This window comes from Strix uralensis, chromosome 3 (assembly GCF_047716275.1).
Source record: "Strix uralensis isolate ZFMK-TIS-50842 chromosome 3, bStrUra1, whole genome shotgun sequence".
In the NCBI taxonomy this organism is placed as follows: Eukaryota; Metazoa; Chordata; class Aves; order Strigiformes; family Strigidae; genus Strix; species Strix uralensis.
In genome coordinates this window covers 127,763,735-127,779,449 of record NC_133974.1, presented here as the reverse complement: position 1 = coordinate 127,779,449, position 15,715 = coordinate 127,763,735, and the positions used below count along the sequence as shown (strand labels likewise).

Sequence of the window (15,715 nt, the reverse complement as noted above, 5' to 3'; positions counted from 1 at the left end):
ATTTAAATCATTTGAATGGGTGATAGCCACATACCTTTTTCTGTCAGCTATCTTACAACGTTATGGTAACCAAATCTGTATAGACTGGTTTCCCATCTACTGTGTCTGAGACAGTATCACTGCTAGCTAATTTTAAGGGGAGCAAGCTGGAAATAGAAAAAGGCTTTGGGGTGAAAAAAGTCTTTTCATCCGACTATAGACTCAGAAGGCAGAAAAGCAGCATGGTGTAGAATGACCAGTTTAAAAACAATTAAATCTTAAGTTCTGAATCATTTATCTGTCTTTTCACCTTGATTTAAGGGCAGTGTACATGGGTAGCATTTCAGGGCTGATTCTGAGATATTTCTAGCTGCTAGAGGAATTAAAGTACGTACACTGACTGGGAACCTGTTCTGTTGTGTTTACAAACCTGGAATCAACAGTGCAGCTGTTCTTGTTGTGTTATTTCTCCTGAACACAGGAGATTGCCCAAGACCAACTTCGTCCTCAATACGTTCTGAATTTAGCCAGTTTCCAGCAGAAGTTCTGTTTCTCAATGTATGGTATAAATAAGAATGGCCCAAAAGACAAGGCTTCAGATTTTAGAAAGTGTGACTATTTTTGTTTCCCTGAACTAATTTTTTCTTAGAATGGAACAGAAACACATTTTGACATTTTTTTGAAAAGCACATGTGCCCTGAGTTCTGCATCTGTCCCATGAAAAGGCCCTTTCTGTCAGGCTCCTAGCAAGATGTTAATGTACTCAGGAGTGCAGAGTCCAAGGCACACCTATAACGTGTGTTTACTACCTGGTGATCTCAGCGTCCAGCATCTCTGGCTGTGCACCATAGTCCCCAGGGTCTCAGGCAGGTTATGGCTTGGATTTACAAAAATTGTTCCAGGATGTTTACAGTGAAATTTCCCAATGCCTTCTAGACGGGTAAGTATAATTGCTGTTGCCAGCTTTTACATAGCAGCACCACTGAGGATTTGAAAACTTTTACAGGTTTCAGGGGTCAGTCTTCTTATCAAAAATTATTTCAAGCCTATTTGATGTTGTTTGCATCTCTAACTTAGTATGGCTGTATGGATGGCCTCTGAGTTTTGTGGGGGGTTTTTTGTTTTTATTTCTAAAGAAATCAATTTTAGTTCTGTCAGAGTGACACAACAAAGAGGTGGAGCAGCTGTGCTTCCACCTCAGACACAGGCTTCCCGGGACGGATCAAACAGATTTAGGAGCTGTGATGTCCTTCTTTGAAGTCCTGCCGTTTTTCAGCCAAAGCAAGATGCCAGTGAGATTTCTCCTTCATTTCCGGAAAGGACATCTGACACTTTTAAACTAGTATGAATCCAATTAGTGAATGGAAAGTTGGAGAAAGACTAGGGCTCTAATTTGTGAAGGTCTGCTGCCTTTCTTGCTTTATTTATGCAAAGGATTTTTGTAGGAGAAAGATGTCACTTAGCTCTGGAGCAGCGCAGAGGAAAATTAAATTTAGCTTTAGTGCGTAATGGTAGCTTCTGTCATTTTCAGTGTGGAACTTCATAAAACTAAGTGTGTTCTGCCAAGCCCCATTAACACTGATTGTGCTGCTATCAAGTATTTCGTAGTGGGGCACGGTTTGCAGTCCTCACATGTTCTGTAAGGTGGCCCTGGAGGCAGAGTTACCTCCTGAAGTTTCTTAAAATGGGCTGCAGGCATCCCAGATGTGGCAAGGGTTATGGTCTCTAGCCCCAGGTGTCTCTGGCTAACTTCAAGCACCCAGTGAAGAATTGAGGGTGAGCAGCATGGTCACCTGTGACCCGATCTGTAATTATTGAGAACATATGATTCAGGTTTTTAGAGAACTGCACCACTTTCTTTGTTTCTTTCCTCGAGGGAATGGGGAGCTCAAGTCAGCAAGTCAGGAGGAGCAAAGCAGTGCAGAAATTGCTTTGCAGATTTCCTTCATTATTCTTTTCAGAAAAAAAATGATGCCTAGAAAGTATAGCATTCTTTGTCACAAACCTTGAGGTTTCTTTGGTGAGACAGGGAATTTTCTGCCTTGCAAGTTAAATCACAGGAGCAACACATCCCTTTCCTGCCTGCACAATTTGAGAAGGCTTTAAAATGCAAGATTTCATGTTTTCTTCAGGCTAAGATGCAAACCAATACACCATATCCAGCTGTTCAGGAGTAGTTGTGACTATGTTTTTCTCTGCATATTCCTTTGCTATGCTGTTAATCAAGCTGATGTGCTCATATATAAGCTATTGTCATAACTTCTGACTCCTGAATTATTATTACTGGTAGGTTACAACTGTCTGCCTGTGACAGTCTGTCTATCCATATGTGTAGCTGCACAGGTGCGTCTGGATAGAGAGTAGTTACACAGAAAAGCCATTCAGAGAAACCTGCAATAAAGGCTCCATTTTGCTCAGTTTGCAGTCAGTGATCTATCTCCCATTGAATTTTATGCATGCAGGAGGATCAGACTCAAAATAGGATAGCGTAATATCCCTTTTTCCATAAAGAATACATTTCTATGTGAGCAATTCAAGTGATTTGTGGAACAAGAAGCAGAGGACTGTTTTTTAAAGAGATGTACCAAGGGGCTTTTGTGAGCTGCCAGCTGCATGTGCAAAGTGTCATTAGACTTTAAGAAAAAAAAGGGAGAGGTTTTTGCATGGAGTATTTCATTAATCGCAGCTGCTCTGCTTATAAGCACAGACTCCCCTTCCACTTTATGCTTTTTAAGGCTGCTGGAAGCGCTTTGGCCTTTCCATCCAACAGCCACTGGCCTATGAAACCAAGCAGGGTGGGTTTTGGGAGAGTGTGGTGCCTCAGGCAGGGAATTTCAGTCAGGCAGTTCGGCTGCTGTTACCAGGAGGGGCACACAGATGCCTGGGCAGCCAAGGGATTTGTTCCCGTGCTTACCATACTGACTGCTTGACTGTGTCTAGACCCACAGCTTGGGGACCAGCCAGGGTAGAGGGGACACTGGGTGCAACACGGGGCAGGGCTGTGTTTGAGCCTGAGGAGCAGTGAAGCACCCTGATCCAAGCCCTGTTGTGAAAAGCAGAGGCAGCCCCACAGCACTCAGAGTGGGTTTTAGGAACCACTTGGGGAGCTGCCTGTGATTTTTTTTTTTTTTTTAACACCTACTCCTCCTGAACCACATTCAGTACCTTGGCATGTACCATGCAGTGCAGAGGTACATGTAGGAGTCAGCAATAGCTTGGCCTTTCTGTACAGCCCTCTGATTTCTTGTTGTGAGTGTGCAGAAGGCATGACAGGGCTCCCTATCTCAGAGCACTGAGATTATGAATTTCTGCCATGATATAAATAACCAATAATTGTTTCCATTCCTGTAGCCTTTGTATTCTCTCACTCAGATAAGAGTTAGGTGGGCAAAAATTATTCACTGTCTTGGAAACCTGTATTCTTCAGAGATAAAAATGTCCTTTACTTATTATGGATCCTAACAAAATACCGTTGAGTCAAGGAAAGAACTCCCCTTGACTTCCAGACAGCGCTCATTAACAGTTAAAACATCTGCTCCCCCCTCCTCATTTTTCAATCGATACAACGGAAACAACATAATAATAATAAAAACCAGATTTAGCAGCTCTTTCTACCTGCAGTGTTACAACACAAGTTTCATGGAGGAGCCCCAACACTACTGCTGGTTCTTGGCGCGTTTGGATGCAGGCGGAGTGGCACGTTCCCCAAAGTAGGGGAACGCTTTCCCTTGTGCTCAGAAGCTGACAGTGTCATGTGAGTAAAAAGGGGATGGCATTGGCTCCACAGAAGCGTCCCTCCGAGCTTTGCATGTTTAACTGCTGCCCAGTGCAAGCAACTAAAGTGGTTAAGATAGGCAGATCATCCCAGCTATTGAGACTGCAGCTCTGCATAGCCCTTCCCTGTGGACAGCTGAAGTTAGGAAGGGTGGATCCTGTCCTTTGCTGTCTGCAGAAGCATTACAAAGCCGATGAACCTCAGTGAAAATCTGTGCCACCTCTGACTCTTTTTAAAAATATGTCGATAGAAGGGTATAGCATTGGCAGTGGGTTTTAGAAATAGAAATAGTTTTCAAAGACAAAGCAGAGTGAAATTTTCATAACTAGTACAGATATGTTATTAAACCAGCTGAAGGCAAGATTGTTTTTCAGTTGAATCACCCTCTCCCACCTTAGTTTTTCATGGACGTTCATGTAAAATGCTTGCATTTATATAATGTTTATGGAAAACTTGCTCTGTATGCTAATACATGACTTGCTCTACATGCTAATATATGGTTTACCTTTAAGGTAACTTGTTCATAGCTGAAAATATTCTTAATTGTTTTCTATCGCCTTGTTTTAAACATTGAAATAATAGTGAAGAGGTGAATGTTGGAGAAAAAAGCTGTGATTTGTGCCTATGACATGGGTCACTTCATAGAAACGACAACGGGTTTATCAATGATACATGAACAGCAAATAGGGCTAAATTGGAGAAGTCTGGTATTTGCCATTAATAATTCAACCAAATGCATTTCCACTAACTCACATGTGATTTTTTTTCTCCAGTCAGCAGCAAGGTATCTAAACCCTGAGCTGCTGGAACAAATCTGCTTGCAGTCTGCATCATGTGGGCCAGCGTGCTGGGGAGGCAGTGTCAGGGAGAGGACCTCCTGATAAAATATTTTCAGCAGGAAGGTCCTAATACAGTTTTTCCCTCTGAGAGAGAAAAAGCACACCTGGTAGTGTCAATTTTTTGCACCCCAGCATCAGTCAAGACAATTTTTTAACAAAGCCATTTATTCTGCTTTGTGGCTTGTAGCTAGCCCACAGGTGACTAGATAATGAATGCTTAGCAACGGTATATTTTTTTTTCACAGTTCCTTGAACAAGGGCATGAGGGAGAACGTGCTTGTTGAAAGAAATTTCTCCAGCAGCTGAATAAGAAATCTGTATCGCTCTCCTCTCTGTCCCCTTTGTAAAAGGAACTTGCATGAGATCCTCACCCTTTCATGATCCAGGCACTGCGTACATTTGAGGCCAGTCATTTTCTTTCATGGAGCTGCCTTTAAAAATGTTCTTCCAAGTACAGCAGGAAAAAGAATGTGTTGCTACTCACCTCTTTATTAATGTTACACTTACCTTTGCCAGAGGTGCTTAAAGGGAGAGAGAGAGAAAAAAGATGATTAAAACAAAACAATTCTGCTGCCTCCTGGGATGGTTCATCTGGCACTCCATATAGCCTTTATAATACAGCACTGCTAATTGCTTGAATCCTTAACATACTATAGGAGTAATGCCAGTTTTAATGCACAGAGTAGATTGATGTGAGCAGTAGGATGGATCCATATTGATTTGACATCTTAAACTTAAAAAAACAGGTTTCACTAGTTTCTCTGCTGCTGTGCTATTTTTTTTTTAAATTAGATTGTATTGTACATATTTATCTTCTCTGTGGTTTAATTTCTGTGATGAATTACGAGAAAGGAAAATGCAATCTGCCTTCCTGCAGGACTGCCTCAGAGCCACTGCCAGTTAAAGGGTCTCTGCTAAGAGCTGTAAAGCACTTCAGAGACACCAAGTGTTCTTGAAGTGCCACAAGTCAGCCCGAACCTGGACCTCCCTGTCAGAGCAGAGACGTTTCCCACTTGAGCAGAAAGCAGTAGTTCCGTGAGCTGAGATGGAGCAGCTTGCCACCTCTCCTGGGAGTTAGGCACTGGAGGATGCACGTGCCCTTAGGTCCAGACAGCTCTGGGCCTGCCCAGCCAGGCCACAGCTCTGCTGCTGAGGAGTGCAGTGACCGTTGTGGCTCCCTTCTGCTACCCCAGCTTGATATTGCACCCACCTCCTTCCACAGCACTGCTTTTGTGGGCAGGGATACGCTCCTTGCCCATGTTTGAATGGCCTTTGTTCTGTGGGGTTCAAAATAATGGGTGTCACACTGTCAAGTCACAAAAATAAAGGAATTAATATTGATCGTATTTTTACACTGTTCTGTCAAGGGCCTGTTTCTACTGACTAATAGTTGGTAACAAGGCAGAACCTGTTTGACAGAGTTAAAAAAAGAAAGGTCTGAATAACTTCACAACTAAATGAAGCGTAAGTATGCATTTTAACCTCAGAGCAAGCATCACTCATACTGCAGAGGGGCAGTTGATTATCTCCTGCTTCAGGAAGGAATGAGCTCATCCGAGTATCCAAGTACAGCACTCAGTGGTTTGCCTCTGAAGCGCTGGGAGCTGACTGAAGCAAAAACAAGACCACAGTGGTCCAGCTCAGTTCAGCATGTGTATTAGCTGAGGTTCACCTGGTGTCTCTGTCTTCCATTTTGCAGCCATGGGACAAGGTGTGCAGGAGAGGTGTCGGCTGCTGCCAACAACAACATCTGCGGCGTGGGAGTTGCGTATAACTCCAAGGTGGCAGGTACGGTCGCAATTCAAGGTGTAAATGGTCCTTACGCCACTGTGCTGTAGGCAGAACTTGTCCTGCAGAGACAGGGAGCACTGCCCAGGACAGGACTGCATGCTGGCACTGGGCCATGTGTTTATTATTTTTCACAGTAGCTGGGGAGAGGAATTTCTCCATGGCTTTGCCTTTTCAACTGAGGGCTTTATATAGCCTCTTTAATAACATTGCAGAGGAACAGCTCTGCTCCTTCTTATGCCAACTCCTGTTTGTAGACTGATTTTTCAGTGCTTCTTCCCTGCGTAGCTGCAGAATCATTTGTGACAAATCTCATTTTGCAGGAGGTAAAATATAAATTCCTGTTGCACTTAGAAACTGTTTGAAAAGGCAAATCCGTTGCTGCTCTTACTCTTTAGGCTCTCACCGGGCAGGGCCTGCAGTGCTGTAAATCTCTGCGGTCACTGTTTTCCTCTATTTTAACAAGCGATGCAGAGTGGCAGGAGCAGATGCACAGAATGAAATGGGGGGTGCCTAGCACCCAGCATTCACACCTCGGGTGTGTTGGGTATTTTTACTTCTAACTAATTCTCGTCTGTGCTGGTAGACTGAATACAGTGCTTGGAGTGAGTTAGGCTCTTGGACAGCATGTGTTGGTTTAGTTTACTCTGAAGAAATCCAGTTTTCCCGCTCTTAAGACTTCCATGATGAGAACCGCGGCACGGCAAGCAGAGATAGGTGCTTACGAATTTCACTTTCATTCCCTGATCCACACCAAAACACCAGTGTGGATGTGCCCATTGCTTCCTGGGAATGGTTCACCGTGTGTGTGCATGGGCAGCTCTGCTCTGCTCGGCCTGTTCCTCTTTCACAGAATCACAGAATCATCTAGGTTGGAAAAGACCTTGAAGATCACCTAATCCAACCATTAATCCAACATTGACAGTTCTCAGCTACACCATATCCTTAAGCGCTATGTCAACCCGACTCCTAAACCCCTCCAGGGATGGGGACTCCACCACTGCCCTGGGCAGCCCATTCCAACACCCAACAGCCCCTTCTGGAAAGAAATGCTTCCTAATATCCAATATAAACCTTCCCTGGCGCAGCTTGAGGCCGTTCCCTCTTGTCCTATCGCTTGTTAACTTAGTTCAAGAGACTCATCCCCAGCTCTCTGCAACCTCCTTTCAGGTAGTTGTAGAGGGTGATGAGGTCTCCCCTCAGCTTCCTCTTCTCCAGATTAAACCCCCCTGGTTCCCTCAGCTGCTCCTCATAAGACCTGTCCTCTTTTTCTGTTTCACCACGGTGTCAGAAGAATCTGTCACCTACATGACTGAGAGCTGAATGTCTTCTCTAGAAGGGCACCAAGCAATGTTTGCTAAGCTGTTACCCCAAGAAATATCACTGTGAGTTAGTAACTGGCCAGACAGATCTAGTGCTTGTCCCCTTCAGTAGTGGTAACATCCCCTTCAGGAATGGGATGTTGCACAAAATTTGTGTTCTTCCAATAGCTACTCTTAGAGGACAGTGCATTGAGGCGTGAGATTTTGGCTAGACCTCATCTATATTATTAGTATAACTCTACTACTCCAAGCTGTTTGCTTAAAAATCAAGAGGTGAAGGCCTTTACTGATGACCAACACCCTACAAATAATCTTCGATATTTGTCCACTTCGTAGCAAAATCCCCACAGATTTTTGGAAGTGCCAGACTTTCCTGTCTGAGGACAGCGTGCACCTGTAGCTCCACCACCTGGTCAGCGGGAACGTGGGAGCTCATTAGAGCTGAGTCTGCTGCTGGCAGGATTCAGGGTTCCTGTGTGCAGGTGGAATTGAAAGTTGGTAGCCAAGGGGCATCGTGTGTTTTAGTTCTTGTACCTCTTTTTTGCCCTAAGTCAAACCAGATGGCTTTGCTCCTTCTGTTGTTCCCCCCCTCCCTGGGGTCAATAACTAATTCTGCGGTTTCAGTGCAGATCTGCATTTTACAAGCATGTGACGGGATTTCTCACTCATTGAGTTCGACTTCATAATTTCTAGCTTGAATTAGCAGATCAGGAATATATCCAGCTTTGGCCTGGTTTCTATTTGAAGTTTATACCACTTTCTCCAGCCTCACATTTGGCACATGGATTTTGTGTGGAATATAGTAAAAGCACTGGCTTCTAAATCAGGGTCCTCGCTGCCATTCATTCTGTTTGGCTCTGTGGTATTGATTTCTGTCCCATCTGTGTCCTGAAACTGTTGGGAAAAACTGAGCTTCAACTCAAGGCTACAAATGAGAGTTGGAATGTATCACTGGTTACTCAGGCCTGTCAGTGAAACTGTCCTATGTGTGGGGCGTGATGGATGTGAGGGCTTGCGCTGCTATCTTTGGCACACTCTCTGGCTTGCTTAGGGCCAACTCTTGGAGGTTCTATGAAGTTGGCATGTCCTAGGATTGTATCGTTTAAACTCTTAACTTGATTTGTGCTGCAGTATGGGTTAAAGGATGCAGCTTTTCGTTTGCTTTTTTCTCCAAATACTGGCCATATTTTGCTATTGCGTCTGCATGTTGACACAATGATATCTTTCCAGGAAATTGTTGCGTAGTGTGTTTTCCCCTCTGATTAGATTCTGGAGGAGAACCAAAATAAACAGAAAAATTACTTGAAAAACTAATGAAGTGTCAGCACATCACTAACTATAGATTAGAGATGGAGGGGGCCTTAATCCTCTTCCCTAGTTGTAACAAAATACTATTTTAAATACAATTAATATTATTTAAATGATACAAAATGCTGAGATTGCTGAATACTACTGTTTTAAAAGTGTTTTCAAATAGTAGGTGAAAAATACTGTGTAATTAGAAAGCTAACAATAAAATGCTTTTTCTTTCTGGGCCACACTGCATTGCTATGGCTGGGCGTTTAAGTGCTGGCATCCTGCTGGGTAAGCACACCCTGGTGAAATGTGAATGGTGAGTGCAGAATCACGGAGTGGGTGAAGCTGCCAGTGAATTAAAATACCTGTAACTGGGGGACTTCTCCAGGTGCTGAGATTTCACCTTGTGCTGCGTAATGCATAATTTGTGTTTATATTGATTAAATCTACAGGTATTCGAATGCTCGACCAGCCATTTATGACAGACATTATCGAGGCTTCCTCTATCAGTCATATGCCTCAAGTCATAGATATATATAGTGCCAGCTGGGGACCAACTGATAATGGAAAGACTGTGGATGGACCTAGAGAGCTAACACTGCAAGCGATGGCAGATGGTGTGAACAAGGTAACAGTCTTATTAAATAATCTGGATACTGGGGCAGAATGATATGTACACACACTGAAACCAATGACTTGGGAATACGTGTTCCTCCCATAGATGTGGCGGAACACAATGCAGTTGTGTAAACTGTCCCAACTTTCAGCATGTTCCAAGGTTCATTGATATTCTCTCTGCAATAGTGTGACATTGCTTTTATTGTATAGTCTTGGGGTACTGTGCTGTCTTGCACGGAACTGTGTTTATCTGTGGTCAGCTTACATATAGTTTTCATATGCCATCACAGTCAAAATGGAAGCGCCTGATCCTGTAAATATTCCCCAGGTTGAAACATGCCAGCTGTACTACTGACATTGCATTGTCTGTTTTGGTGTGCTACCAATTTAATCATCATTTAGGATTTGTAGCATCTTTCAGGTCACTCATATATGGTTATTATCATAGCTGTGATTGAACCACAACTGTTCAGATGTCCATGGAGTAATACTATTCACCAGTAGCAGGACCCTCCCTGTTTATTCCCACCTTTCCACCTCCTCCTAGGAACAGTCTGTGGTCTTTGTTAAAGACGCTGAATACCATCCTGAAATCTGCTAAACCTGTACTCTGTTAGAAAGGTTGGGTAAAATGTGTGCCACAACTCAAAAAGAAAACAAATCAGTCCAAAACAAACAAACCAACCAACCTTTCATGGCTCTGTCTCCATCTCTTTGGTGTCATGGATCCAGGACAACCACAGCTGCTCCTGGTGTCATAGGGAACGAGCCTCCTCCCCTTCGTTGATCGTAGATGGATTTCCATAATTAAAAGATCTTAAATTCCCCAGAATGTGAGGGGTGATTTTTGTGTGGGAGCTCCACAATTACTCATTTTTCCATCCAGATTATTTCTTCATCTTACTCGTGCCAGTTTCTCCAACTCTTCATCACCACCTCCCTGTGACCAGCACATTCAGTTTACCATGTTTTGTGACGTGATAATTTATTCTACTGCTGCGGTAGGTAGTGAAGCATCTAAAGCTTTCTCAAATCCTAAGTCTCAAATGTTTTGCCTATAACAGGTGAATTACAGTCATCTTCATGCTCTCGCCCATAAAATTGGCAATGTACTGCAATAACACGGCAAGACTTGTCACAAATTTCTCCTGAGTCTGCTCAGTTTTGTACTATAAACTTTACAAACCTCTGACGAGCTCAAAGTCCCTCTGAAGTCATGTTACATAAGCTGTGTTTCCTCTCATGGCTTTATTTCATTTATCTGGTGTTTCCATAAAGATCCCCTTAAATACTCCTGTCTTGGGGAGAATCTTTCTTGGGTGTGTGACACAGTTGATATATTTTTAGCAACAACGTGACGTCTTGTAGTTAGTGGATACTTGATCTTCCTTCCACTAATGTTGGTTGGAGCACACATAGATAGAAAAATTCCCATATAATTTTTGTGTTATTCTCCTCCCATGTGGAACTCGTCTAAAAGTAGCAGAAAAGACACTAATAACTCTGGCAGGGGAATGCTAAACTAAACAGAGGTATTTTACCCCTCAAGAGAAGCAGATTTTAAATTGTAGTAACATTTTTTTGTAGTTTGGTGTTTAAAAGATCTTTCAATTAACCTTCTGTCGTAACGTCATATGCTTTAGTTCGTGGAGTTACTGCTGGAATTAACCTTTTCTTTGAATGTTAAGTATAGGAGAAAAGATTTTTCTCTTCTGTTTTATTGTCTGGTCATAGTTCCATACTTGGGAGTGTTGGGCATATTACTCTTTTAATGCCTTCCCCTCAGAAGTGTTTGTAATTCTCTTTACGAAATAACTTGCAATATTAAGATCAGAAGGGGCCCTGAGATCTCTCAGGTTGAATGCTTGTGAAGGAGAGAGAACGGTGACAGTGAGCTGTGCTCTGGGAAGGGTTGCTCTCAGACCTTGTCAGAAAACAGAAAATTAACAGGAGAACCTGCATTAGGAAACCAGTTCTGTCAAATAGCCAGTGCACAATTAGAGATCAGAAGGAATGATACTGGATTCTACCTAAGAAAGATATTGTTATCCAGGGACAATTACACTTAATTTTATAGTGGCAGTATCCCAGCTATCTCCTGGCAATATGTGTGCAAAAGAAGAGACAGCTCCACCCTAGATAGCCCCCTTTGCGTTGGGATCATAGTTTTATCTGTCCTTATTTTGCTCATTACATTTCCTGTCATAGAAAGTTTTTTTTTTGGATATAGTTCATTCTGATCTGTCTTTGTGGGGAGCCAGATTTTCTAAAGATATTTTAGGGTGTCAGTGGATGCTGGGTACTCTCCATTGTGCTTTGAAAAACCCACTGCAGACTTTCCTGCATGTAAAGGAACATTAACAAGCCTTTGACGTAATACCCGTTTACCTAGTTTAGGTCTATAATATAGCTACCAAATTCTCTATTGACTGTACAAATGTAAATCTAATTTATTACCATTTTTCAGAATAAAACCCCCTCTTACTACCGAGAGACAAATAAATGTAGGAATTTCTTAGTCTAGAGCTGATTCTCACCAGAATGATGGTTCACAAATTAGTGATGAAGCTGAAGTATTGGCAGGGAGGAAGCAACATGCTGCGAATAAAAATGTGTTGTTAAACTAAAAGCAATACTTTCAAATGCCCTAGAAGGAAATGTAAGATCTCTTGCACAGAGCAAGATTAATATCCTTACTTCTAATGCAATAAACTAAAAATAAATAAGTGGGAGTGATACAAAATTCTTACGGGGAATATGCAGTTAACTGAGTTGACAAACACAGGTAATATTTACCTTGTTGCCACCACACTTCAGAACCTGGCTCAAGGAGAAACTCACTGACAAGAGTTTCATCCTTCTCCCAAACTCTCTTCCACTGTCATGTCCTTTTGAAGTCCTCCTTCCATTGCTGCTGGGGTGCTGGGGGTAACTAGTCGCTTGATAATGATAAGGTGATGAAAACTGCAGAAACTGTGAGACTTCTTGTTTACATGTCTGGTTTTATGGCTTGAAGTCACACAGCCATAACCAGGTAGGCTAAGGCTAATACATCTTCTTACTTTTCTTCCATTTCCCATTCTTGGCATTTGTTAAGCTAATTCTTGCCTTCTGTCTTAATCATACCTTCCCTCCGGTGTGCTGTTCACTTGTAAGGTAAATAGGATGCAGCACTACAATAGCGTAATTAAGGACAGCAGAATCTGTCCATCACACTGGCAACTCCTTTACAGGCTCTTTTACTAACTGCATTTCTAAGGCTGAACACAAAGCGGGTGGCACATGTGTGAGCTTGGTGTCAGCACAATGCATGCAAACAGAAGGTATTGGGAAAGGGACTCAAGCTGGTTTTTTTTACTAAGACACAATCCCATTCATTTCTTAGTGCCATCTACCCTTCACTGTGTTATCTCGTGACTTTTGTTCAGGGGCAGTAGTCAGCAGCGTGGCTGGGTCACTGAATAGTGGTAGTTGCACTGCAAAGATAAACGAGCTCAGAGCTGTATTAGCAAGTGCTTGAGAATAGGGATTGAAAGAGTTTCATACACGCAAACATCCGCAAGAGTTTGTCAGTTACTGGCACTGGTTTGACACAGGCAAACAGTCTTACCTAATGCAAATTCCAACTGCTAGAAAAGACATATTTGGGCTGTAATTGGAAAGGACTTAATACAACTTCTAGTTTTTAAAGACTAGGTTGAAACGTGCGAGTATCCGGCACCTGCCTAATGAGGGGGTCTTGCAGTCGCCCTTTGCTGTGAGGCATCTGATGCTGGCTGCCAGCTGTAACAGGAGACTGTGCTAGACGGCGCCCGAGTCAGGTACCCATTGGGGTAGTCCGCAACAGGCTAAGGGCCAGATCCTGTTCTGCCTGGTGAGAGATCCAGAGAACACCCTCTGTCACGTGCTCTCTCTTTAAACACACTTGTCATGAGCAAAAAGTGGATATCCTTAATGAGATTTTATTATCTGGCCTCTAGACTCTGTCTGAGCCACCAAGTCTATGATCAGCAACACGTTGTGACATCTAGGGAGAAAAGGTATAGTAAATCACCAACTTGACATTGTTCTAGGCTGTCCTGAGATAGCTTAGCCCTGCATCAAGACCAGGCTGCTCATATGCTCAGATTCATTGCTTCTGATCACTCTGTGTCACATATTTGCAGATATATTTTTCTGATGAGCTATGGAGGGATTTTACCACAGGTGCAGAAATACAAACTAAAATTCAGAGTAGAGCAAGAAACCAGGATGATGGACTTAGGAACAAGCAGCCTGGCAGTGTTGAGCCCAGCTAGCTACCTCATCTGATTGAGAGGTACTTTAATTTGAGAGAAAGGGGAAGTGAGCCAGTAGTAGCATTTTTTTATATAGTATGGCTGGAGAAAGCAATGCTGTGTGATTTACATATCCCTTGTCTGACCTGTGCTTACCCACTTTGGGGGCTAGACAGCTTGGAAGGGGAGGTAGGGATGGGATTCCTGTGACAGCACAACTCTCTGTTTTCTGGTACCTTGCATCCAGAATTGTATCAGCAGTCATCTTAAACAGCAAACTAGCTCAAGAACTAATTCCACCCATGTTTTAAGGTACGTCCTGGTTTTAATGCAATATCCAGTAAACATTTCTTGTTTTCATGAGTCCAGTTCTTTCCAGCTTCAGCCATTGGAATTTAAGGCAGTAAAAAGAAGTAATCAAGCTAAGCTGGTCTCTGTCTATTGCATTTTTATGATGTAGGCTTTTATATTAGGAGGTTGTGAGGAGTTGCTCATGGACTGAATTAATTTCTTGAGACTTCACCGTCTCAGCCATAATATATAAGACATGATCCATTTGTGTTTGTGCTGGTGAAAACGTTATTGCTTCCATAATATGGTTCTACCTAAGAAAATGCTGCACAAGTACAAATTGCCAGGGGAGCAGTATTAAGAATTTATAGTCTCATCATAGCTCTGTAATTGGGCTCACCAATGAAAGAAGAAAGGACGGTGTTAAAAATGAAAGGAAATATTTCTCATTTGCCTCTCTCCAAGGCCACAGATATTATGTTATTGTTCTTTGAAATATGCTGAAGATAGCATGTTAATAAAGTATATGCAGTTAGATACCTCTGACATCGTTTTATTTGCTCAACAGCCAAGTGAAGATAGCGAAATTAGTTTATGATCTGGCAACCATCTGATTACTCCATTTCTGAGGAAGCCTTACAAGCTTCTTTATAACTTAGGGGTATTGCTATTGTGTCTGGAATCTGCATTATAATTCCATGCCTTGTCTTATTTATGTAAGCTAAACTCAAACCTTATTAAAACCCCACACGAGTATGTTTTATCTGATTGGAATTCTGAAGTCGCCTGACAAGGAATATTTTCAGGCTTTTGCAAAACAGCACGACCAGCTTTTTTGACCTGGTAGTGCGATACACAACCTTTCACTGAGTACATGACCCAGGTTTGGAGATCAGTCTGTGACCGTCTGCTTTCCTGCCACAGACCGGGGAAGGGACATGTGCCTCTGAGGACAGGACGGGGACAAAACCCAAGTGCTCCTGATTTCTGTTGTGATACTGGCCTCCTCAGGGATGTCTTGGTCAACTCAGGACCTTGGCTGTCATAAGGTTTGTCCTTTGCATGGGCCTGTGAAAGGATTAAATATTGCCCTTCACAAAGACACAAATGACTGACTTATAAAGAGCAGAAAACTGCTGTATCAATAGGTTGGGCCAACATGGCAATATTTGTAAGCTCCACATGTAAATATTTTATTAACATGTAAATTACTGCTTTCTAAGGAGACAAGACAATAATGTAGCCTCAAAATGTAGATTTTGCTGTCTCACTCTGACCCCAGAAGTGTATTTGCCTAATCTCTGTGCCACAGCTCAGTAGCCATGTGCTTTTGCTTCTCAGCAAGGCTGGTGCTACAAGCCAAGAACCTGTGCAGAGTGTTACAGGAGCCACAGGTGAAGCTGTGAGGCCAGGGTTCATCACACCAGTTGGGAGCTCTGGGCAAAGAAACCAGCATCGTCACTGGTGAAAAGTAAATTGGATGTTTAGAATCTTTTTCTCGGTGATAATCTATCTTAGAAATATGGGATT

At 42.7% G+C, this 15,715-nt stretch overlaps 1 protein-coding gene across 1 annotated transcript in view; it reads left to right on the top strand.

Annotated features, from left to right (window-relative positions):
- Positions 1 to 15,715, top strand: part of PCSK2 (proprotein convertase subtilisin/kexin type 2) — a 107,433-nt gene that overhangs the window by 72,946 nt on the left and 18,772 nt on the right. Inside the window, exons 7-8 of the mRNA XM_074864364.1 lie at positions 6,293 to 6,381; positions 9,452 to 9,627. Of these exons, the coding sequence (XP_074720465.1) occupies positions 6,293 to 6,381; positions 9,452 to 9,627 (265 nt within the window). The remainder of the gene's footprint in view (positions 1 to 6,292; positions 6,382 to 9,451; positions 9,628 to 15,715) is intronic.